A 26,835-nucleotide genomic window follows, 5' to 3' on the forward strand; every position below is an offset into this window, starting at 1 on the left:
TATGTCAGCTTATCACACTCATCTACTCACTGGTACTGTGTACCACTTTGAGCCAAGAGGGGGCTAAACCCTCTTCTTTCCAGGGCCTTGGGATAGGGAGGAAGTTTCCCTTTTATTCTCTGCCTAAGCCTTTCCTACTGGGATTTTCCTGCCCCAGTTCAGGCTACCTGTCTGCGGGCTGCCAGAAGATTCTTGGGTAAGGTCTATGAGGGGCTGCCTGCAGATATAGGAAGGAGAAAGGAATCCCAGAGCCCTCTGTCCCCACACTTTACTGCCACCAAAGGAAGAAACTTGCCCAAGAGCTCAGGTCGGCCAAGGGCCGTCACTAGCACAGGCCTGAGCCCCTGGCCACTCCTTCTTGCGGGCGGCTGTTTCACAGGAGACTTCTCTCTCTTTGTTCCAGCTCACATTGCACATCTCTGGATCGATATGACATCTCATCCTCTAAAACATTCATATGTCTGCTTCCTAGGATTCCTGTGGCCTCCTGCCACGTGCCACCCCTTTGCCTTGCCTTTGTAGTCAGTCGGTAGCCTCGTGGATCTGCTCCCCCTTTAAAAGGGCTGCTGGGTGCTATTCTTTAAAACAAAACAAAAAACAAAAAAACAAAAAACACAGATAGTGTTTGGGCTGTCATGATTGACAAGCTGGGGCGGGGACAAGCATCTAGGTACATATGCATGGATTGTGGGCATAGGTTTTGTTGTCACAAAAGCTCTTAAAATCCCAGACCATGATTTATTTGGTGAATAAAACCTCCGGATATTATCCTTCTTTAAAGGTGTTTTCTTGGGCTCTTTCTTGAGGAAAGAACGGCTTTTATTTTATTTCTTTCTGGGGGGAAAAAATAGCATCAAGACGGGAGTGATCTGGGTGGGAAATGGCACCCATGCAGCTGATGGCTCTGGGCCTGCTTATCTGCTCAAGGATGCACAGACTCCATGGACAATGGGCTGCCTGGCTGGCATGGGCAACCAATATATTCCAGGCACTCTGCACGGGAGGAAAACAGTGGCTGCGAGCGTGTGTCTGTCTTGAGTATTGATTTTCTTGGTGATGCTGGGGAGGGAGGGTGTTGTTAGAGGTCAGCTCAGCACACTACACACCACGCCCACACTATCAGCTGAGGCCACCTGCCGAGCACCTGCACCAGGGGCTCAAGGGAAAGGAGTGGGGATGACACTGACTCCATGACCCTACACATCTGGAAGCTGCAACGAGCCCTGTTTGTTTCCTCCAAACAGAGGGATTGATTAATCTCATCCCACTTCCTACTCGCTGTACTGTCCTGAGCCTGTCACAAAAATAGATTAATGTGCAGGTCCTTCTGTGTAGAGTCTTCTTGTCTGGAAAACATACTGCTCCTTGGTCCCAGAGCTGCCTTATGGAACTGTCACCTTGTCCTCATAGCAGATGGGGGGGGGGGGAGGGCGGGGGGGGGGCAACAGAAAGCCTCCCTATTTTGGAGAGGGACCAGAATTAGGAAGGTGACAGGCACGATCCTTACTGAGGATGGTTTAGGACAATGGTGGGAATAGGACAGGGCCTGCAGGGAGTGGCTGTCTCCCCAAAGCCCCTTTTCTTTCAAGTGGTCTTGCTAGGATTCTGGGATCACTGCCTTCTCTTCTCTCTTCTGTATACGTCCCCTGGCCCTGAGCTTTGCAAGCATCTTGGAAGCTGCAAGCTGAAAGTTGGACAGGCAAGTAAGTTTCCCCGAGCATTCTCAAGAGCTAGGTGCGCAAATCCCATTACTGGTAAAGGGATTTGTGGACGTCACTTCCATGTGGCGCTTTGAATTTATTCCATTCAGTGTACTGCTACACTGTCTGGGGAAAATAAGCAAAACCATTTCACTAAGGCAGTTAGGATTTTTAAAAGGGGATTTTTTTTTTAACTCCTTTGAGATTTAAATTTTTTTAAATTCCTTTCTTAAGTCTTAAGGCATTTTCGAGACTGTTGTTTTTCATGGTTTTATTTGCATCGCTTCTTTCCCACAGAAGATAGTTTTGGCTGCGGCAGCATTCTTGAAGGGGTACTATTAAGGCATTGCGGAAGCCGCCCTTCCCCCTCCACCCCCCCCACCCCGCCTTTCCAAATAAGAAAAAAGAAAAAGAAAGAAAGACAAGCGTTATGCTTAACCATACCCCAGAGGATGAGGAGCAGACTAGGCCAGGAAAAAGCCACCACACACGCTGATGTCAGCCACCCAGGCGGCTGAAGTCGCTAGGCCTTTATCCATCATTGGCAATGATGGATCTTTAGTTTAAATAGCAAAATGGCTACTAGCCATGGTGCATTCACAGAGGATGAATGTCTGCTTGTAAGAGGTACTGGTTCCTGAGTGGGCTTGGGCAACATTCGCAGAAGCCGTTCTAGAGCCTTCCTGCCCTGCTCAATCTTAAAACAGTATTCCAGCAGAAAAGATGCAGAGGACCGATGTCTTGGGAGGTGATGGGGATGTACCTCAGAATGGAGTCATTCATCAGCGCAGCATGAGGACTTGGGGCTCTGACCCTAAGTGAAACACACCAGGGTGTGGATCCCAGATTCCCCTGGTGGTTGACTGGTGGTATGTATGACCTGGGATGAGTCAAACTCTCTCAACTTCAATGTTCATATTTGGGGTTTGTTTTGTTTTTTGTTTGTTTGTTTGTTTGTTTTTGGTTTTCGAGACAGGGTTTCTCTGTGTAGTCTTGGCTGTCCTGGACTCACTTTGTAGACCAGGCTGGCCTCGAACTCACAGAGATCCACCTGCCTCTGCCTCTCGAGTGCTGGGATTAGAGGCGTGCGCCACCACGCCCGGCTCAATGTTCATATTTGTAAAATACAAATTAAATTAGTGCTCTGCTTTGTATGGCGATGAGCTATCTGTTGGATACAGAAATTATCTTCCCTTTCAAAAGACATTCTTCAACAAAAGGCTGAGTCCCTCCAAAAGCATCTGCTCCTCCGATATTACCCGCCCTCCACTTCCCCTTCCTGCTTATAAGACTCTAGCTTGAACTGCTGGTCCCTGGTGTCAAAGTAAACCACCATCTCATTTCTTTTAGGTCTTTCTTTGTATGAACTTAACTTACCATGACACCATCCTTGACAAGTCTTCATTAAAGGCAAAAGAAGAAGAACCTTGTATTTCCCAGCCCCGACCCCCTCTGGACGCCTGGCCCTTGCTTCACTTTTCACAGGTGTCTGGTTTCTTTGCCTCCCACTAGAATGTAAGTTCCATGAGAGCAGGAATTGTGTTTTGTCAACTGCTTTATTCCTGGGGCCAGGACACAATCCGATGCACAGTGTGAGCTCAATAAATATTTGCCGAATGATAAATAATGAATAAATGCTGCCATTAAAGTAATTATCCCAGTCCCTGGCACGTTGTCAAAATAAATGTGAATCATCATCGTGGCTGAAGATGCTCATTTGCATGTGTTGATTTTCACTGCTCACTGCTAAGGAGCCTTTACAGTGCCCGGTAAGTCCGGGGCTGGCACCTGTGCACATTAGCCCTGGCCATCCCTCTCTCAGCAGGTTCCATCCTTTCCACAGGGACACCGTGGGAATCTGCTGTTTCCCACAGGAGTCCTGGCATTGTGGGCTTAATAGCCTGGTGCAAAGCCAAGGAGATCCAACCCTGACCCTTTCCTATCATCTTCCCATTTCTGAACGCACTCCGACATCAGCCTAAAGGCCTTATGCTTCTGCCTACACGCTGAGCCACAAGACCCAGCAGGCTTGGCTCCTTCCTTTCCCTCCCAGGGCTCTGCTTGGCCTGCAGTCTTGCGTTTTCAAAGGGAGAGTCCAATCTCCTCCCCGGGGTTATATATCGACAGGCCTGATCTTTAAAGATACCCCTTGCTCCTGGGGGCCTGCTCCGCAAACACAGAACATCTGTGGCTTCCATGTTTGTCCTCTTTGACAAGCAGGGCTTGAGCAGCTCTCGGTGAAGCATTGCTGACTTATTGATTGACTCTCCTGTCAGGTTGAGCCTCTGCCAGCCAATGCACATAGAAGGCTCTAAATGGCACTCAGCAGGGCCCACACATACCCTAATTACTATTTCAGACAACCCCTTTTGGAAGCTGCCATTTTTCAAGGCCTGGGATCTCCATGTCCTTGGGCTGCCTGGAGAATCCTGTCACCTGTGACCAGCCCCACCTGCTTTCTCTAGGCGGGGCTCAGTCTCTTGAGTATTTCTTTTGGAGCCCATCTGGCACCTAAACACAGGAAGGGACTTCAGTGAGAAACTATTCATCGACCTGCAAGGAGGTCTGACTGTTGTTCTTACTAAAACCTGGGATCTGTGTGTGGTCCTCCCACGTGGCCTTGGGTCCTTTTCACCACTCTGGGAAGGTTCTCTCCAATTAGTTGAGAGATGCTTCCAGGGCTTGGCTGCTTGCTGTGCTTTTAGTGGCTGATTTCCCAGATGCCACCTGAAGTCCATGGGCTTCCACTTGAAGCCCTTCCCCACCCCTTCCTTGCTGACCCATGGAGCCCTGTTGTTCCATCCCAGTGTCTCTCTGGAGTAGAATCTGTCAAGTCATGATGAATTGTACATTGCAGCTGTCAGTGGGGGGTGGCTAGTGCCGAGGAGAGGGCTTCCAGAACTCATTTCACTTCTGACCCTAACACGGTCTGAACCAGACCTTTTGGGATGAGCTGCTGGAGCATTCAGGGGAAGGAGGAGGAGGAGGAACCATCCCAGGACAACCAGGGTATCCCCTCCAGTAAAACGTGAAGTGATGGACATTCATGGGAAGTGCTGAGATGAAGAAGCAATAACTTCTTTCCCAATGCTTCCCAACCCTCTATTCTGGCTCTGGTAATAGAACAATAATAATAATAATAATAATAATAATAATAATAATAATAATAATAATAATAATAATAATATAAGGTATTACAATATTCAAATATTTTGTTGTCCGTGGAAATAGGCATAATGACCCTAAACAGGTATTAATTTCATGTCTGGAATTCAGAAAGGCTCTTGACCTGATAAACTAAAGAATTCACAGAGATCTATTATGTAAACATGTCCCCTTTCCTTTTCTTCATAGTTGAATGAATCAGTCAGGGTAGACTAGGCCATGCTACTGTAAGAAAGGACCTCAAACTTCAGGAAATTCATTGCCATAATGATTCATTACTTTTCTCACTGTGTTCTGCCGCTTGCCAGCCATGTCTGGCTCTGTCCAATGGCCTCTTTACTCAGGATCCAGGGTCACTATATAATGCAGCGCAGTGTGCACTGCAGATCACAAGGCCACATCTGAAATCAACAGCAAAAGGAAATAAAAGATCCTCCAAGCAGCAATTATACACACAGTTTATGCCAATTCACCAACCCACTTTACTGATCGTGAGGTCCAAGGCAGAGGTAAACTTGGCTGAGATCCCATGGACTTTGAGGCCAGATCTCTATAAAGTGTGGAGCAGGTCCCACATGCCCAGCATAGCTGAACTCTGATTTGAAGTCCCTTAATGATAAAGCTTGATAACTTCCCTTACTATGAATGAGCATCATGATGGTACCCACACAGAGCTCTTTAGGAAAATGTATATGGCAGTGCCTGAATTTGAGCTCAATGATTGACAGCAGATATATGATATACTGAGGGTCAAAATAGCCTAGTCCTTTATATCCTAGTCCATTTTGCCACTCATAATATTCCATCCTGTTCTATACCTCCACACTGGTTTTTTTTTTCTTTTTTAGAAGCATATAATTAATGCTCCACCATCCAAGCTTTCAAGTATGCCCTTATGTGCTATGTTCTACCCTAATAAATGTGGGTGTGGTTATCTATGTTTGAAATACTGTCAGCTAGGGAGAGCCATGTATGTATAACTTCTTTGACACCCCCAAGCTGCCTTTATTCCACCTGTGAAGGGAGCTTTTACAAAAGGGAAAAGGAGAGATGGAGGGAGGAATGACTCCTTAGCCCAAACCGTAGGACCAGTCAGTAGCACAATAAGAAGTAGGACTCTCATTATCAGCAAACTCATTTACTTCATGGCTCCCCAGGGTCTCTATCCTGGGGACACTTCAGTCCTTTTCCCACACGCCAGAGAGGTGATAGTCTCATTGTCTCCCTCAAGTCAGGGAACAAGGAAGAGCTGACCAGGAACGCCAAGACACACAAAACAAAGGCATAAATAAATAAATGCCAACAAAAGCCTATTTCAGATACCCTTCCCCCAAAATAAGAAAAGGTGGTCATACCCCCGGTGCGGTTCTCACTTATTTGCTTAGATTCGGTTCCATGATGGGAAATATGCCTGAACTTGAGTTTCATTTTTGCGTGTAGCTTCTGCTGGTGCACAGGTCTTATGCTCAGAGATTTGGATATACCCCTTTTCTTACCTTTATCTCACTCATTTTCCTATTGTCTGAGAAGTGACTCAGGTTCTCTGAGCCTAACCCTTTGACCTCATGCCTGGTTTTCTTGAATACTTTTGTTAATAATGGTGGTGGTGGTGGTGGTGGTGGTGCTGATGGTGGTGGTGGTGGTGGTGATGATGATGATGATGATGACGATGATGATAAAGAGCTACACTAGAAACAAGGAAAAATGTTAAGGAGGCAGGAGGGAAGACAGCCTTGAAAATAGAACACAGCGTCATGAGTGTCCCTTTTATGCTCAGTAAGATTACAGGCCTGTCTGTTATTCTCCTGAAGCTGACGGTGGCAATATACCCTGTGCCTTGGAGTGACAAGCCTGAGCAGTGTATGAGGGAGCAGTTCTGAAGAGCAGATTCCTGTGGGTAGGGCACTGGGGACGTTGTCGTCTTTGCCTGCCAGGACCCCACTGCTTTTTCATAGACATGAGCATCAAAGCTTTGTTAGGCTGGGGCCCCAGCTGCACCTGTGAGGCATGGTGGCAGCATCTGTCCCAGCACTCAGGGACCCTCCTCCAAAGAGCGCTTCTTCAGCGCAGCAGCAGCAGCAGCAGCTGGCTCCAGGCAAGCTCCAATAACCCAATGGTATCAGGGTTTTTTTTTTTCCTTAAGTCATTTTAAAACAGCTAATTCCTTGGCTCCCTTCACCTGGTAATTACAAATCAGAAGCTATCGTTATCTTGAAGCAACCACGATTACTTCTCATTTCCTGACCTCTGTATGGTGAAAATATGTCATTATTTGAGGCAATAGAATCTGGTCTCTTCAAGTAAGTGACCTACATATAACAGATAAACTGCAGGAGAAAATTAGGTGTTACCTCAACGGAAAGAGTGCAGTAAATGTCACTTATTCTTATTAGTATTTATCATCTGGGAAAGTTGCGACCATGGGCCTCGCACCTCATGGAAATGTAGAGACGGAAAATGTGGTTTGAAGTTGGAGAAGCCAGAGAGAGAAAAGCAGGCACATAGTCTCCCAGGTCCCTCGCCACCTTAATCTGCAGCCATCAATCTAAGCTGTATTGTGTGAAGGTAGGTTTTTAACCTTAATAGAATGCAGCCCGACTTTAAGGGGAGGTAGGCATGCAGAATTAATTGCTCTGTGAACAATTTCCTAAGCATTGTTAATTGTGTTTCCTGTAGTTAATTGTTTCTCCCATCCCCACGTCAGACTCAGAACTTTCCTGTCAACAGCCCTTTCCCTCCTGCCGAGCTGGGAATGTGGCAACGGGCATCAGCCCCGTGCCCATCGGAATGCCAGACAGCCAGGGCACAGTCACTGCTCTGCTCGTGTGGGAAATATACGGGGTGGGGGGCGGGGGGAGGATTTCTTACTTATCCATGAAGGAAGCATTTCCTAAAAGAGGGCTTGGAAAGAACACAGGTGTTTCCGTCCCCTCGGTAACAATAAAGCAGGGATCCATGGGGGGGGGGATGAACCGTACATTGAGTTTCCTAAACTAACTGTACAAACTGAGTAACAAGACCAGAAGGCTGCCTGGAGGCTGAGGCATAGCTGGAAATCAACCTCTGAAAACATGCTTGTGCTTCTGGGCATCCCATCTCTGCCTCATTCCATACTCGGGGGAAACTGAAAGATACCGCTGCATTTGTTTTGGCTTTTCCTAGAGTAGGCTCTACTACTATTACACATATGTACGCATACTCGTGCGTACACACACACACACACACACAGCATTTTCACAATGTGCTAAAAAGATATGCCCTTGTCATGAAGAGAGGGGGAAAGTTTGGCACAGTTAGACAGGCATGCTTCTAAGTGGGCCAATGTGATTGCGGCTACCTCTGGCTGTGTGGGCATTTTAGGGCCGGTCAAATGGGAGCAGTGTAGCCTCAGTTTTGAACTGGATTCACGTTTTGAGCAGCTGGGTGAGCCCAGCCTTTGTCAGCACACCTGTGGAAAAGCTCTCACGTTAGGTGTGTGCACAAGCAGCGAAGTGGTGGGTAACCTCATCCTGAAAGATCAGACCTGTATTCAGCCTCCTTCCTCCACTTCCCACTAGGGCCACTAGGGGTGCTGCCCCCAAGACTGGGGAAACTGCCACCAAGCAAAGGAGACAGAAGCTCTTGGACATTGCCACTTTCTGTGTTTTAGCTAATCCTGGCGGCCTGGGGCAAGCCGTTTTTTGAACTGCGATTTCCTTAAAAGGCAATTGCTTGGAAAAAGGCACCTGGCCCTCCCCCTTGACATTTGCATTGCTGAATTATCTGTTCATATTCTCATTACTTTGTCTCTCCTGCAGCAATGCATCTGCTCGGACTCAATTGGCAACTCCAGCCGGCAGATGGACACACCTTTAACAATGGCGTAAGGACCGGCTTACCAGGAAACGATGATGTGGCAACAATGCCATCTGGAGGCAAAGGTGAGGTTACAGCTGCTGCTTGCCCTATTGAGGTCACAGGAAAATTCAAGGCTCTTGCCAGCTGCTTCAGGTTTTTTAATTCAAATCTTGGAAGGCATGAAAAAAAAAAAAGAAAGAAAGAAAGAAAGGGAAAGGAAAAAAAGCGACTGCCTTTCATAGGTGCCCTCTTTTAAAAGCTGTTTGCTGTTCCTGTCTGCTGGCTGTATTTGGCTGGAGTCACTTGGATCTGGCATAGTGCCTGCTGCAAACAGTGTGCATACCTATGCTATCTACAGCAACTGGCACGGTGTAGCATGCTTGAAAGCATCCCAAGGCCTGAGCAGAAGCAGCAGCAACAGCAGCAGCTGGAGCAGCAGCAGCAACAGCAGCAGCAGCAGCAGCAGCAGCAGCAGCAAAAAACCTGCCTAATCAGAAGGCAGGAAGCAGCTGGCAGTACACACCACTAGCCTGGGTCCCTCTCCAGAGATACAGCCTCCCTGGGGAGTAGACTCGCCTGGCTTGCCATGAAAGAGACAGAGCTGTTCTGCTTTGGGGGAGAATTAGAAAGGAGTTTTGACAACTCGGCAACAAAGCTTCCCTTTTCCGAACAGTGAGGAGGACAATAGAAATGTTCGTGGAGGCAATCAGGCGACTGTATTCTTGTAGGGGAGAAAAATAGGTGCTAACAAGGTGCTAAAAAAGAGAAGAGAAAAACAGAGCCATGGGGGTGGGGTAGGGACAGGAGCAATTAAAAGACAAGAGCAGCCAATGGCACAGCTAGGAGAGCTGGCTTTTGGTAATTTGGTGGCTTTTGAGTTATTTGGGATGGAAATCACATGAGAGAGAGAGAGAGAGAGAGAGAGAGAGAGAGAAGAGAAGAGAAGAGAAGAGGAGAGGAGAGGAGAGGAGAGAGGAGTTTATATTGAAAGGGCTTCTCCAAACAGAATGTTTTTAGTCTGTGTCTTAGTCACCAGTACACACACACACACACACACACACACACACACACACACACACACACACACACATCAGCTTCTTTAGAATATTTCAAAGAAGGAAGAAGCCTTTCTTAGGTATCTATCGTGCCTAGCATGGTATAGTCTAACTTAAGCTCGAAAAGCAGGAAAAACTCATGTCTGAGAAATTCAGGCCAAGAATTTTCTAGAAACTGAGCCAAAGGCATCTGAATAGGTATGAACTTGAATTCGGGTCTGTACACTGTGCGTCTTCTGACAGGATGTTGGCTTTTCTAGTATCTTGGACTTTCTGCCCAGAAGACTCCAGAATTCCTCGGCCTTCTGTGTGTGTTACTTACCTTAATATGCTAATAGCCCTTAAATCTTTCTCCCCAGGGCTGTCCTACACCTTCGGGTATGACTCACCTGCCTTTTTATCCAGTCTTTAAGAATCACTGTTCCCATCTGTCATAATCATAACGCTAAATTACCTTTAAGTAAGCATGAGAAAGTGTTATCTGAGGGTGAAATCATACGCTTTCCATTGCTGCGTACGTAAAACTAGGTCTCAGAATAGAGAGTATATTTCACCCTAACTGACCACATTCTGCTTTAACTGACCACAAAGCCCAGAGCCAAATTTATTGCCCTCAGATTTGAAATCTATTCACCTCTAGTAGTTGACCCCACTCCTTCCCTTTTCCTTTACAACAGTGGCTCTCATTTCTGCCCCTTGGGAGACATTTGGCAATGGCTGAAAAGGTTTGTTTGTTTGGTGTGTGAGTGTGTGTGTGTGTGTGTGTGTGTGTGTGTGTGTGTGTGTGTGTGTGTGTTCTATCACAATTGGAAGAGGTGTAAGTAGTGGGCTAAGGGCAGGGGTGCTGTTAAATGACCTACAGTACAGTAGCTAGCCCCCTATCCTGAAGAATTACCCCAATGCAGAGAACCAACCGGATGGCTCTTAGAAGCCCTGCTTCGTGGAGTCTCCGCTACATTGACCCATTACTGTTCTTTAGTCCATAAGTCAACAACCCCATCCTTCCAGGCAAATGCACACAGAATGCACATTTGAAAGTGAAGGTGCAGATTATCTCATCAGGCATGGGATGTTGAGATGGCAGCGTCCGGATGCTGTGCACCGATGCTTTTGAAATAGTGGCATTCACCCCCAGGACCCAGTGATCTTCGCAAGAGTCCAGAAATGAAAACTGCCCCCTTGCCTTTTGTCTCTATGCTCCGTTTCTCAGCCCCATTCCTCTTCAACATCCCACACCATCACAGTCAGACAACTGAGGAAAACTCCCCTCCGAGAACAAGCCTTAGGAGTACTTGTCTCTAAGGCACTGGTTCTCAGCCTTCTTAGTGTCCAGACCCTTTTTAATACAGCTCCTCATGTTGTGCTAACCTCCAATCATAAAGTTATTTCCATTGCTACTACATAACTGTAATTTTGCTGCTGTTTGAATCGTAATGTAAATATTTTTGGAGCCAGAGGTTTGCCAAAGGGGTTGTGACCCATATGTTGAGAACCACTGCTCTGGTAACAAATGAAGCTCCCCCCACCCCCCTTTTCACTGTGATCTGGGGAGACCAGAATCTTCACCTGTCCTGTGCAGTGTGCTTTAAAACATAGAATCCAGCTCCTGTAAACACCACTGGTTCTGGTATTTTCTATATGAGTTACAGGACAGGGGGGGGGGGGCTGTTTGCCAAAGCATTGTCCTGTGGGCTTTAAAAAAAAAAAAAAGGTGGAATTTCAAAATTGCCTTAAAATGAAATAAAACTCAATGGCTTTCTTTCCAAACACCAAAACAGTACTCTGGTCATGAGTGAACATACCTGATTGCCTCTTTGAGCTTTAAGGAAGTCTTATAAAATGACAGGAAAGATTGTTTAATGTCCTTGAGTGACTTCAGTTTTGAATTTCTAGACCTAGTGACCTCTCCATTCCTCGCTCACCAATTCTATACAGTTAGATAACCCAAATCAATTCCCATCGACCACTTTCCCACTGTTTCAAAGAGACAATCAAGACATATTGGCAATAAGTTAATTAAATAACACCCCCTCAATTTTTTTTGTGGTATAGGATAATCCTTCACTCCGATGTTTTAATCAAGATTCACCACACATTGCCAGGGAGGTTAATCTTATTAAGCAATTACTGGGTAAGTATGCAGCAGGAGCAAATTAAAATGTAAGCAAAACATGAGCATGTGAGTCCCATCTAAGATGGTCTATCGATGGAGATTTCATTAGTTGGTCTTCAGGAGTATTTACATTGTGCTGGTTTGGGAAGGAATCTAATAGACAGGACAGCCTCCCCACTCCGCTACCATAGTGAAAGAAGGGCTCTCCATTAATTAGTTAGGAGAATGTGTTCTTGGGACTGTGTCTTCCTCTTCCTTATCCGTTTACTGTTGTTCCTGGTTTATTACTCCCTCCGCCCCCACCTCTCTTTCAATTAAGCCTTACGTGGATGGTCCTGGGTATCACACTGAGAAGAAGTTGCACGTGGACTGCCAGAATCACTCACCATCTCGTGTGTATTTCTATGTTCAAAGGAATGAACTCATACATCTTCATTAGAGGGACACAGAGTGCTTTTTCTATAGATCTGAGATTAGATAAGCCTTGAGAATGAAGATTCGATACAGTATTCTGACCTGGTCAGATAGCATAAAGGGATCCAAGCTTGATTGCCTGGGCCCAGAAACAAGGTATGCGGGAGCTTTGCCAGGGCATGTCATTGGCTCTGGGTCTGTGCACTGATCTTAAGAAAGAATATACTCTCAAGTAGAATTTCATGGATCATTCTCAAAAATCCATCAGTCATTTTACATTCCTAGTGTCCTGTGTGTCACTGGGGTTAGCAAACTGTATCTCATGGACCAAATCAGGCTGACCACCCATTGTGATGATGGTTTCTATTGGTGCATAGCCGTGCCCATCAGACCGTGGAGGCGAACAGGTGCAGCAGACTGTACAGCTTACAAAGTCAAAAGTATTTGCAATTTTACCCTTTAATAAGAAAAGTTAATGCTTTTCCCATATCATTTCCAACCTCATTTCCACTTCTCTAGAACCTTTCCTAATACCAAAGTACGGTTTTTCCAAGGTCCCGACCCTTGTTTCTCTTCTTTCATCAAGCAGTGGTTACGTACTCTTCACGTCTTTACTTGAACAATCCTGTAAATCAGTACAGAATACTGGCACTGATCTGGCTGGGCACAAACCCCAGCTTCATCCCTATGTGACAGATTGACTTTATTTACTCAGGTCATCTTCCCATTCCCAGCCCTCAGCCTCTCGTCTTTGGAATGGAACTCCAACTCACAAGCTTGTGGTCCAGTATACATGAGATAATCCTTGCAGAACACCGCTGCGGTACCATCCATGCACTTGGCAAACAAGCTATGAGTCTTTGACATCATTAACATCACCATCTCTTGGTTGGTTTGTTTAATACATCTCCACCACCTGCCACGTCCTAGGAGATGCTGGAATGCCCGATAGGGAAGGCAGCTTTCAGAGTGGCAAGACAGATGATAATGCCACTGCATTTCCCTCCCTTTACCTTCTAAGAGTGAACACAAGTCCCAGGTGAGGATTTTTGTCCCACATGTTTCCTGGACGAGGTCAACAGGAAGCAAGGCTTCCCCTTCTGGGGGGGCCAATGTGTGAGACAGGCTGGCCAGATCCCCCAAGCTCTGTTTGTCTCCTGCAGCTTGAGCTCCATCACCACCAGCCTGCCTGTTTTAAGCCCTACCATTCTCGGTTTATAACTCAGCTGTAAACATTTATTTGTGCCTGAAGCACATTTCTTTCCTACCCTTGGAAAAAAAAATCAGAATTTCCAGATGGTATGCAAGTTGGAAAAAAAATGGCAAAGACTGTTATTCTGTTTAGAAACATGTTTTTCTACACTTGCCCTTTCAGCAAAAACTTCATAATGAGTTTTACTCGTTGGCTTAATGCATGGTACTAGGAGCCAGATTCGCAGGGAGGTTGGTAATTCTTCCTCTGGCTCCTGTCACTCAGTTTCTCAATGCACACAGCTCGGGGTTTCAAATGATCACTTCTCTGCATGGGACTTCTCCAAAAGTTGGTGATGTTCCCAGAAGGACAAGGGGTCAAACATCACCTTATAGCGTATCTAGTAGCAAATATACCAATGCGATTCCTTTCATTTTTCGAGTATTGTTCTACCACTCTTACAGCTGGGTACCAATTAAATGTGTCACAAGGATGGGTTTATAACCCAGCTCTAAGCAATAGAGTTTGTTCTTCCTGGCATCACTCTGGCTTGACATAGGTACAAATGGTTCAGTCATCTTTTTTTTTTTTCTACATGCTGCAGTTGCCTTTTCTCTCACCAACTCCCTTTCTCAGAAGTGCTACACCCAGAGCTCTTCTCCTTCTGGTTCCGCTCCTCTGGAGATCCACCTCGGTATATACTGTGGGCTCTGAAATGCCGTCTACCTAACAGTCAGATGTATGGGTTTTGAGTCCACTAGACAAGGGTTTTTAATCCCAGCTGGACCACTTTAAAGAGCTGTAGGGCCTTACTCAAGGCACCTACCTACCATCAACCCTTGTTCTCCCATCTGAGTAATGGGGAAAGCACCATGCTATCGGGAGATGATATGCCAAATAGTAGGTACTCTGTACATTTAGCTACCGTCAACAATACTAATAAACCAAGCAGGAGAGCGAGGCAAAGTGAGTTCACCGAAGGGTCAGAAGTATAAATGGAAACCTAGAAGCAGTGAAGAGTTGACCGTTTCCATCTTAGGTGATACACAGAGGCCGCATACTGGTCCTAGAGCTGGAGGATTTTTCTTTTTTAAGAACAATCATTGCTATACATTACTATAGACAGCATCACAGGAGTGGGGTATCTCACTCTGGGAATCCTTTCCTGAGAATAGCCATCTGGTGACAGGGTGGAGGTTGGCTGACCAGACTGATGACAGCTCAGGCCAGCTGTATTTCTTCCCGCTAAGCTGAAGTTCTTTACGGGATCTCTTTAGTTATCTATTGGTTATCCGGAAGCCCCCGGATGGTTGTTCTAATGCCCAAATAAATGGAAACGAAATGTAATGGCTGAGGCAATCTTCTGAATTCAACTTTATTTGCAATAGATAAAAATATGTGAGGCAGAATAATCTGCAAGGCGGATTTATGTGGAGGAAGCCTCCAGAGCTCAGGGAACTTAGGAAGTATTAATAAGAGGCTTCATTTTCCTGGTCTAACTATGAGTCCATTCCCTTTATCACTTGTTTGGGGAATAACTTCCCTGTTTTCATAAATGAGTTATGGTAACACGTTCTGAAATGATTAGTCCTAATGCAGCTGTGAAAGACTGTCATTTTTCTCAACATCAGTCTTATTTAACTGGTTGGAATGTTAGGTATGAGTCTCAGAAGTAGGCAGTAGTTTCACATTTACGTGAGCAATCGTCCGTGGAGTGATAGAGTTGATGATCATGCAAAACTGGTCATCAGTGTTATTTCAGAAACACCGCAAATCTCACTGGTAAGCTGGGGGCGGGGGGGCCTGCTGTCCAGAACCATAGGATCTCAGACATCTGCCTCTTGGGGACAGTGACCCCCATCTTCATTTTTCAAGTCGCCAGTGGAGGCCCCAGCTCCAGGAGGCAAGGGCGAGACCTGGCCCTGCTTGCCAAAATGTCTTACCCAGCCATTTTCCAGCACCCAGAGCCCACTTATCCAAGATGATCATAGGATGCTCTGTCATGTCTCTTCTCTGGAGGTCCGCAATTAAGTCCAAAATTAAGACCATATCACCCTGAATTTCAGACTATCGGGGCTATGGGAACATGGGCTGAGAATATGGCATACATCCCAGCTCTGTGTGGACCAGAGTTTATCTAGTAGCACAGTAGATGCTTGATAAATATTTATTGCTAAGTATAAGATGACCCAGCCAAATGCTTAGCATGTTCATTCATCATTGTTAACTAAGTAAAGTCTGGCTGCCCTTCACTCAGGCAGGTGCACAGGGCTGCTCACATGAGAAGCAGCTGGAGCCATTTGGAAGCAGCAGACTTGTAGCTTTGATTGCTCTGGCCCTCATATCTTAATATGCATGACCTATGCACTGCCCCTGCCAGGCAGCAAGCATACTGGCTGTTTGTTATGCATTGATTTCAGCTGATCTGGAAAATGGCTGTGGCTTCATGAAGCCCCACTGCAGCCCTCGGGCCTCTTTTATTAATTGTGCGTACTCTGGGCGGTCTAGCCATGAAATGATACCATAACAAGTTTTGCTTTCAAATCTGAGATCCCAGTTCTAGCTGACTTACAGGGATGCTGTGACAGACAGGCTAGAGAGGCTCAGACACACCAGCATGTCTACGGTATATCATTGGTTGAATCCTCAAAAGTCTGTTATTCAGATGGGGAGACAGAACCAGAGGAAGGTGACAACCAGCGCAGAGGCAAAGAGCTGGAAATTCCTGGTGCTGAGGTCCACATCCGGGGGCTGACCAGCCACAGCGAGCTTGAACTTGAGACCACTGAATGTCTCATGTGAGGTTATCCATTCCACGCATAGAGGTCGAATCCTGACTGTTACTGTTCCCTCACTGTCTGCCTCTCCATGGTACCCTATTAGGACCAGCTATGTTCTTGTCCTAGGAGAGTTGTACGGCTGGGGAGAACCTAGGTTCATAGCTTCATTCGTAGGATCCAGGCCAGCGTCAGTACTGCCTCTTTGCTCTAATAGAACAGTAGGACATATGTTTCCAGCCACGGGCCCAGCTCTTGACCTGCCTGCCTGCAGCCACGTGGTCAGTTAGGTGGGTCTCCATGCAAGCCGTAGCAATTCGTACTTTTTATATCTTTCCTCCCCTCTTTCATTATTCTTTTATTATTTTTGGAGCTGTCACTTTTAATGTGTTCACTTTCATGATTATTTTTAAATAGTAGAAAATTCTTTCTTTTGCTATAAGGAACATTATTGTGACCACTGGCAAATTAGAATAAGGTCTATGAACTAAACATTGCGTGGTAGCAAGGTTCGTTTCCTGCATTTGATGACCGTACTGTGGTTTTTTAAAAAGACTATCCTTGATTTAAGATAAACACACACAGAAGTATGTAAAGGTAAAAGAGGGTTTTATTTGTAACTGATTCTCAATATTTTTACAGAGAAAAACTGTAATCACATGCACACACATGTGCAGACGTGGACACACACACGCACACGCACACACACACACACTGTCATCTTTTCATGTCTTGGAAGAACTGGTCCAGTCTTCTTCAGATACCAAAAGTCTGTGGGTCTCTAAGGTCCTTATGTGAAGTGTTGCACTATTTGCATAACCTAGGCACATTCTGCCTTGTATATTAAATCATCTCTACATGCACTGTTCTGAGAACTCCAAGGAAAAGCTGCTTAATGCATGTGTTTAGTACAGATATAATTCTTTTCGTATAGTTTTGATCTATATTTCTTTTTTCCTTAATTTATTTATTTACTCACTTTACAGTCTGCTCGAAGGCCCCCTCCCCCCTCTCCTCCCAGTCCCACCCTCACACTCTCCTCTCCTCATTCCCCCCCTCCAGAAGGGGAGGTTCCCACCTGGATACCAACCCACCCTAGTTATATAAAGTCGCAGCAATACTAAGTGTATCCTCTCCCACTGAGGCCAGGCAAGGCAGCCCAGCTAGGGCAGGCAACAGAGTCAGAGATAACCTCTACTCCATTTGTTAGGGCATCCACATGATGACCAAGCTGCACATCTGCTACATAGGTTCAGTGGGGTGTGGGGGTGGGGGGGTTCCTAGGTCCAGCCAATGCATGCTGTTTGATTGGTGCTTCCATCTCTGTGAGCTTCCAAGGGCCCAGGTTAGTTTACTCTGCAGGTCTTCTTGTGGTGTCCTTGGCCCCTCTGGCTCCCTCAATCCTTCCTCCCAGTCTTCCACGAAACTTCCTGAGCTCTACCTATTGTTTGGCTGTGGGTCTCAGTATCTCTTTTGATCTGCTACTGAATGGAGCCTCCCAGAGGACAGTTATGCTAGGCTCCTGTCTACAAGCATAGCAGCGTATCATTAATAGTGTCGGGGATTGCCTCTCTCCCATGGGGTTGGGTCTCGAGTTGGGCCAGTCATTGGCTTGCCATTCCCTCAATCTCTGCTCCATCTTTATCCCTACACCTCTCATAAGCAAGACAGATTTGGAGTTGAAGGTTTTGTGGGTGGGATTGGTGTCTCCCTCCCTCTGCTGGAAGTCTCGCCTGGCTACAGGAGGTGCTGAATCCACATATATGGAAATCCAAGATGCGGAGGGCTGACTGCATGCATACATATACATACACATATGGAGAGAGAAAAATGATACTAAAACTAATGTGTATAATACTTGCAGAATCTGAGTTAAAGGCTACAGAAATTTTATGTATCTCTGGAAATGGTTTTAAACCTGAAGTTACTTTAAAAATAAAAATTACACGTATGAATGTATGTGCACACCTATACACCTATAGAGAGGGGAAAGGTTTTGCACAGTCATCATTCAGCAGCACACCTGGGGCAATCCGTTTTGAAGGGTTTGCTTACCATCTGTTATGGCTATTCTTGGTTGTCAGCCTGAGACACAGGGGAAGAGGGACCCTCCTTTGATGTGTTGCCTCCATCAGACTTGCCTACAGGCTTGTCGGTGGGGACATTTCTTGATTACTAATTGATGGAGGAGGGCTCATCCCACTTGGGCGGTGCCCCTTCTGGGACAGGGGTCCTGGGTTGTATGATAAGCAGGCGGAGTAGAACCAGTAACGAGCCAGTAAGGAGCTCTCTTCCATGGCTCCCGCCCCTGCTTCTGCCTGAATTCCTACCCTGACCTCTATCTGTAATGGACTGTGACCTGGATGTATAAGATACATAAACCCTTTCTTCGACAAGTAGCTTTTGGCCAGCGCTTTATCACAGCACCAGAGAAACAAACTAGAGTACCATCTCCCCGTGGAAGAAGCTTACGTCAAGGCCGCTGAGTCTGTTATAATTAAAGGCACCTGGGAACCAAACATAAGCACTTTCTGATGGTCCCTCTTCGAGTCCGATAACGGGCACCTTCCGCAGCCATGCACACACCCCTGCAGATCCCTTGTGGCTTATTTAAAGAACGATGCCCACAGCCTGTTCTACAGATGTAGCGTAGAAGGCTAGAGCAAAATGCCATTTAACGCCATCTCTGAGCCTGGACCATTCCTACATAAAGAAGGACGTTGGGTACCCTAAGAGCTAGACATCCTAAAATTGTGATTTCTTAGAAGCAATGATGGGGGTTCACTTCAGAATAGTTATTCCCACCCATCTTTCCATGAAGGGTTCAAGGTCATTCAGGGCCCAGACACTTAGCTTTTGATTCTTTGTCTTAAAGACCTTTCCACTGTATCCCGTGTCTCCCGGTGTATTTGTTTATTAATTACACGTTGTAGGAAAAATACAGCAGAACTTTACTCCTAATTCTTCCAAACAGTCCACAAGGAAGGTTCTTTAAATAGCAAATCCCACGTAGAGTTCTCAAACGGTAATTTTGTCTTTTTAAAAAATGTTCAGCTTACAGGCAAGCCTTCAAAGTAAACCTTCCTCAAGGCTCTCTTGTCACCCAATTGTCACAGGGCCTTGCTGAAAAATTACCCACCAGATGGGTGGGTGGAGCTGAGGCCCATTCGGCAGGGTGGTGCAGAGTGAGTCAAGGTGATGGTGGGCGGGGTCAAAGACCCTCTGTCACCTGGGGTGCTGTGGAGGCTGGCAGATCCCCCTAGCGGCATAAGAAGGTATTGCAGTCTGTGTCCCAGCGAAGTAAGACCATAGAGGACAAACCTCCGGTCAGACTCAAAGCTCCAAGTTTAAGCTTATTCTTCTAGGTAAATCTAGCCATACAATATTAGACAGTCTCAAGACATGGGTACACACACATACATAGTAGAGTATGTGTATACATATATACACAAAAGTTTCTGTCTTTTAAAAAAGATTTTTTTTTAACTCCAAAAGGAAAGATTGTTTTCTGTGTAGTTTTTCCTTCTTGTATGAGCATTTTCCACCCCCTGTAACTGGCCTCACTTATTTTGTTATAACTGTGCACTTGGCCTGGTGCTACAGTCTCCTTAGCTATAGGGCTTCCATTTTACAATGGAGGACTGGAGGCATAGAGAGGTTAAGCAATTTGCTAGAAGTCACAGTGTAATGGAAGCCGGGATTTGAGCCCTGTCAAGCTGCCCGCCGCCCCAGACATGGAGCTCATCCCTTACCCACGTGCCATGGTGTCTCATTTAGAGGATGTCACATGAAGAAGAGTATGGCTGCAGAGTAGGTACCAACAGCTGAAGGTGGTTTCCTCAACACAGCATTCTAAAATTAGAGTTCTGTAAAAAGAAAGAGGGGTCCTGTGGCTCTAAAACTAGAGTTCTGAGGCTTCTTCTTTTTTGGATTTATCCAGAGCATCCACTGTGGAATCCGGCTCCCATCCATATCGCCAGTGGGTCAGAATTCGCTTAGGTTTCCAGAGACCACTGCAGGATGCTGGTTGCAGGTTGCCAGCCTGGGTTGCCCAACCTTCATTAACCCAGCATCTCTGAGGCCTACAGATGTGACAGAACATCTGCCAGCTCTCTATTAATCCCCAAGTGCCATTAGGCATAGAGATAGAGCTTATGTCTTCAAAGCTCTTTCAGAGTTAATGCACTTCCTCACTTGTTACTCTTTGCTGGCTTTTTTTTTTTTTCCTAATCTCTATAAAGGTTCACAAATACTCTTGTCCAGGGAGGTGGTTGTTGTTGTTGTTTGATTTATTTGTTTGTTCATTGTTTCATTCCTTCCCTACTGGGAACGTTTTAAATATAACGTTCCATCCACCCAAAGACAAAAAGCAACATTTTTATATAAAAAATTCTCATTTTATACCACTCACAGCTTCTGTTCAACTTGTGAGAACAAATGTTTTCTCCTGCACTCACCATGATCTCAGAAATCCCTCAAATTAACAACAGTTGTTTGAGGTGTAGGGTCTTAGCTAATAATGCTTACTTTGTGCCCAAGAGGATTCGGAGAGCTCCGTGTGGATCTACTCACTGACTCCTCATAATGGCCCTATGAAACAAGTAACAGCAGTATCCCCACTAGACAGAGAAGGAAACTAAGGTTCAGAAAGCACACATTTAGCAAACGTCCAAGGTAAGACATGAGGCAAGGCAGCCAGAGTCTGCTCTCATGCATTCAACGGGGAGGCCTGACACACTAGCTACTCTGTTTCCACTGGTCCAAACCACTCAGGACTCCTCCTCAAGTTTCTTTTATCAGGTGGGAACTTCCATACTCCCCTCAGGAGCCCAGTGCCTCATTTCATTGTTCTAGGGGGCCAGTGGAGTCCCTGTTGATCTACTGCTGGGTTGAACAGAAACAAGTCATTCCTGGTGGTGGTAGGACACGGGGTGACTTCATGCATTCAAGCCACTCTAGTTTTTCTTATTTTGACACGGGAAACTTTCTGAATTCCAAAAAGATCACCTGCCCATTTTACAGAGGAGGAAACTCGGGTCAGGAGCACAGAAGCATGTCATCCTGGTACAGTTGGTTACGGTGACAGAGCCAGCTCAGCTGAGTCAGAGAGAGCCACTGGCCTGCAAGCCAGTCTTCAGCAGTTCTCTAAGGTCTCAAGACCACCGAGACCCTGTACTGTGTGTGGGACTCCACATGTGGGCAGAGATGGTCAGGAAGGACAGGTCTGTCTAAAGCAGAACACTAAAAAGGGAGCTTGCCCAGCCTCCTTTGCCTGCCCGGGCTGAAGAGGCTTGAAATGCGGGACCAGTGGTGTGATCCACGCCCCTAGTAAGGAACAGAGACAGGACTAGCTTCTTTCTGTGGTTGGTTTTAGAAGCTCTTGGGCCAGGATGGTGTTAATGTGCGGGTTGTTTATATTTCCCTTTGTGGTCATCACAAATTGGCACCTACACAACCAAGTTCCCGCTGCCATGTGTTCTCTGACCATGGAGACGGGGCAAATAATGCTCCATGACATAAATTAGCTTGATTCTCTGGAACAATGAACTCTCAAGTTTTTCTTTTTCCCCCTAGTTAAAAAACAAAAAACAACAACACAAAAAAACTAAAAATAAATAAATAAATAAAAAATAACAACAACAAAAACCACCTTCAGACATACAGCCAGAAGGATAGCTCACTCTTAGGAAGCAATCCTCCCTCACCTTAGACACTGCAAGACAAGCATGCTTGCTCACGCCTGTGATCCCAGCACTTGGGAGGCTGCGGCAGGAGGATTGCCATGAGTCATGGCTAGCCTGGCCTTATAGACATAGTGAGTTCCATGCCAACCTGGGCGATAGAGAAAGATCCCTTCTCAAGAAAGGAGGAGGACAGAGGAGTGGAGGGGAGGAAGAAACGTAGAAAGGAGGAAAAGTAAAAAATAAGGGAAGAAAAAAGTCTGCTTTTGTTTTTCTGTGGGGTGCTTTGTTTTTGTTTAATCAAACTTCTGTAACTCAAGTGCTGAGGAAGGCTATGCATGGGCAAATGAAAATATCAGGATCAACGCGATGGTGGACACGCTTTTAGTCCCAGCACTTGGGAGGCAGAGGCATAATAGTTAGCAGTGCGCAACGGCGCATTCGAGGCCAGCCTGGACTATAAAGTGAGGCCAGGACAGCCCAGGGTATACAGAGAAACCTTGTCTTGGGTGTGTGGGGGGGGGAGGGGGACAAACAAACAAACAAAACCATTTTGGTGTCAATGGCTCAAGGCAAAAGGGTGGCTTCTCAGGGTCCTCCCACCCTCCCCTCTACCTAAGGAGCCAATCCAGTGTCAGGTGGTGCCTTCATTTTCTGCTGAGCTGTTTTATTTATTTTGGACTTTAGACTGGTTTTTGTTTCAGGTATCAGAGTAGGCTGGACCTGTTTATGTCTGGAAAGAGTAATGAAAGCCTTCAAAACAATTAAGTGTGGCTCCAAATTAACATGGCAGGCCATCACTTTCCCTCCTAGTAAAGTTTAAGATGCCAATTACCACAAGAATACGGCCCACAGAATCAACTAAGCAGGACTCATAAGGGCTCAGAGACTAAAGTGACAATCATGGACGCTGATGAGTCTTCTGCATATCCATTACGGTTGTGTAGCTTGCTGTTCTTGTGCGACTCCTAACAGTGGGAGCAGGAGGTGTCCCTGACCCTTTGGCCTGCTCTTGGGACCATTTTCTTCCTACTGGGTCACCTCATCAAGCCTTAACATGCGGGCTTGGGCCTAGGTTTACTGCAGTTTGTTATGCTGTGTTTGGTTGATATCCATGGGAGGCCTGCTTTTTTTTCTTTCTTTCTTTCTTTTTTAAAGGGAAATGGAGCAGTGAATCTGGGGGAGAGCAGAGGTACAGGGGGCCTGGGAGGAGTAGAGGAAAGGGAAACTATGGTCAGGACATAATTTATGAGGAGAAAAAATTTTAAATGAAAACTAAAAAAATAAAGATGTCAGCTACACAGGGGGCGAGACTTCATGCCTGCTTCTCAGACTTTGGCTCAGACTCCAGCTTGTACTGTATTTGATCAGTGGAGATTAATAGTAAATTCCTACAAAGCACTGTGCCAGGGTCTCTGATGCACTGTCGTATGAACTTATAGCATTTGTGTTTAAACCCTCAGTGCTTTATCTGTCACTTAAAGACAATGAGTTTAATCTTAACTTTGAAACAACAGCAGCAGCAAGTTCTGGCATACAATTAAATGTAAACGTGCCATCAACAAAGGTATACAAATGTCATTGACTCCACATCTCTATTCCTGTGTTCCAGTGCCCTGGTCATTGAAAAACAGCAGCATAGACAGTGGCGAAGCAGAAGTTGGCCGACGGGTGACACAGGAAGTGCCACCAGGGGTGTTTTGGAGGTCCCAGATTCACATCAGTCAGCCCCAGTTCTTAAAGTTCAACATCTCCCTGGGGAAGGATGCCCTCTTCGGTGTCTACATAAGAAGGGGACTGCCACCGTCTCATGCACAGGTATGTCCACACTTGATGGAACCAAATGGTCAACACACGCAGGCACATCACCTACTAAAAAGCCTGTGGTTAAAACATAAGTGACCAACGGATCTGGAGAGGTTGGAGCCCTTGTATATGCCTGGAATCAAAATGATTCAGCCACTACAGAGGGAGGCTGACAGTTTTGGGGAAAGATAACTATAGAATTGCCACAGGATGAAATACTTTCTCTTCTAGGTCTACGCTCAGGGAGAAGTGAAAGCATTTGTTCTATCCAGTTCACACTAATGTTCACGGCAGCATTATTCATAATAACCAAAAAGTGAAAGGCACTTTTTGGATGTGTGGTGGTTAAACAAAGGGAGGCATGTCTATACGGTGGAATATTACTCAGACATAAAAAAGGAATGGCATGTTGTGATTTGATACAGCGCGTGTGGGCACACTACGCTAACTGAAGGTAGTCGGACACAAAGAGTCTCGTGTTGTACAACTTTATTTATGTAAACTATCTGGGCTAGGCAAATTCATAGATGCAGATGGTAGGTGAGCACTTGCCAGGGAATAGAGACTCACTTTGTAGACCAGACTGGCCTCGAACTCACAGATATCCACCTGCCTCTGCCTTCCCAAGTGCTGGGATTACAGGCATGCACCACTGCACCCGGCCCACTGAGGTTTCTTAAAGTTAAATTTGCGTTACTAGAATTATTGTTGTTTTTAAAGATGCGGCACCCTACTAGTGTTTGATTGGCTTAGAAGTTAATTTTTGGGTGTCTTGTGTTGAAGAGTCATTTCACTGAGGTTTATGCTAGGTCATGTTCCCTTGTGTGTAGAACTGGGATGCAGGGACTTTTCTCTGTGGTGCCCTGAATTGAGCTCCTCAGGGCAAGCTTTGCAATGTGAAAGGGAGACTGTTGCCAGGGTTATGAATAAGGGGAGAAACTCATATTTATCTCCTCTTGTCTGATTCTAGTCACCCCCTACAACACATTTCCAGCTAGACTAGTAACTAGGTGGAGGCGTCTCTTCTTGTTCACTTATTGTACAAGCACAGTAGATAGCTGATGCACAAGCCTTTATTGAGCTGCAGAGTTGCTTCTTGGTATATATGTCGTTATACATGCCACTTGGACTGAAATAGCGCCTACCAGGCTTTCTTTCCCAAGAATTATATTTTCTGAGAAAAGCTGCATTTTTCCCTGACTCATTTGCCCTCAAATCTATCAAAACTATGACGTCCCTCAGGAAGCACACCATAGAGAGAAAGAGCCCAGATGTCCAGTCAAAGCTGCCTTTGAAACGTGTTGGAAAGAGACTCATCTAGAAAATTCTATTGGAAAATTAAGGCTTTAAAATCGTTGGCAAATAGGAAGCAGTCAGGCCGCCATATCCTTGTCTTTAGCTCACAGCAGACATTGCTAATCAATGACAGCACTTTTCCCTCACTGAGCCCAGTACACAAATACCTCCCCACACAACTCTCAAGGAAGCCCACTACCAATCGACCAGTGTTGGCTCTCGAGATGAAACTTATTTGCAATCCCATCTTTATAGCCTACAATAATCGATAGAAGGACTCTTTGGGCTATTTCGTTTTGAGGCAGGGGAGGGCTGTGTAGGTTTTTATTACCATACACAGTGTATGCTATTGGGACCGATATGTAAAGTGGTAATCAATGACTCCTCCATCCATCCATCCATCCAGAAAAAAAAATATTTATTGGGCTAGGCACAGATTATCCAGAGGTGAGTGAATACTGTCCCTGACCAAGCAGACAGCTGCTCTTCAAGGAGGAATTCTAATGAAGGGAGTTCCCTAAGGCAACTCCAGAGCGGCTGGCCAGGCAGCAGGGTGCTACTCTGGGAAGTTCTGTGGACTGTTAGGTGGTCAGGACTCCCTGACCTTCAGGCTCCGCTGGTTCTGCTGCAGCGTAATGAAGGATTTACGGTGGTGAAATCTGCTTATTGCCCTGATTTGGGAATGGACGAGCATGCCTCTGGGCACAAGCTGAGCTTAACTTTCCTCTCAGCCAGTCAGCCGCAAGGAAAATGTTGCCCGGCTCTGTTGTTCCCCCTCTGCCATGCAAGCTCTGGATCCCGGAGCCTGGGAAAGCCGTGATTACAGCAAGTCAGTACAGCAGCCCTGCAACGGAGTGATAGCAGACAGCGGCTACAGACACACTCTACTCAGTTTCCCTGCTGTTCTGACATTCAGGACTCCAGTCCTCAATGACAATGTCTTTTCTTCTTTTGTGGCTACACCGCGCTGTCCATCTCCTGCCAAGCTCGTGATTGTTCTAGCGATCGGCCTCTCAAAATAGCTCCACTCCAGGGACAGCCCCAGCAAACACTTCAAGGGAAGGGAAATGAATAGCAAGGAGCTGATATGAGCTGGGATTTCAGTCCAGCTGCCAATGTAAAAACGCATGGTGTGTTGAGGGGTCAGGTAAGCATAGCACAGTATAGATGCCCAGAAATGCACACGACAGGTACACTATCAGGGCACTACTTTAAAAGGGGGAAGAAGGCGGAAAACCACTCCGTGCACATCCTTACATTCACTCCCTGTCATTGCGTGCGTTCATGTCCATTTGATGAGCTACATTTCCTAGAGGAGACAGTGCTTAGCTCTTTGCAGGGATAGGTGACTAACACACGTCTCAAGCTATTATAGAATTTCTCATTTCTATTGGCATATCCTATCAAGGAACATACGTTCTGTGGGGATTGGCAGTCTAGCCAAGGTGACTCATTTGAGCTGGAGAAAGAGAAAGAAAGGGAGGGGAGAGGGGATGAAATCCCATTGACTGTGTTGCATGAAATGGCTATGTTTAAATTTTATAGACTATCTACCTCTGACCAAGAGCCTACAAGTTTAGTACCCTTGTCCAAGGGTATTAAATACAGATGAGAATCCTTTTTTTTTTTTTTTAACCTGCTTAAATTTCCCAAGATTCAGAGTCAGTCCCAGCTGACTTTTTCTCATACTGGTTTTTTACAAAAGATACAAAAGCAACCTGGCGTAAGAGAGGGAGTCTTGCAATTAGGAAAAGTGCTTCTGGGCAGAGGCATGACACTCCATCACCAGGTCACTGGGA

General features: G+C 45.9%; 1 protein-coding gene across 21 annotated transcripts in view; it reads left to right on the forward strand.

Moving 5' to 3' along the window:
• The window catches only part of TENM2 (teneurin transmembrane protein 2), a 1,331,021-nt gene that overhangs the window by 1,108,227 nt on the left and 195,959 nt on the right, over nt 1-26,835 (forward strand). For 19 of the 21 annotated variants that reach the window (XM_084761228.1, XM_084761214.1, XM_084761230.1 and 16 more), the window contains 2 exons: nt 8,663-8,785; nt 23,547-23,752. In XM_084761228.1, coding sequence (XP_084617354.1) covers nt 8,663-8,785; nt 23,547-23,752 — 329 coding nt within the window. The remainder of the gene's footprint in view (nt 1-8,662; nt 8,786-23,546; nt 23,753-26,835) is intronic. The other 2 variants (XM_084761234.1, XM_084761215.1) reach the window with 1 other exon arrangement.

This window comes from Acomys minous (assembly GCF_964271855.1).
Source record: "Acomys minous genome assembly, chromosome: 16".
Classification (NCBI taxonomy): domain Eukaryota; kingdom Metazoa; phylum Chordata; class Mammalia; order Rodentia; family Muridae; genus Acomys; species Acomys minous.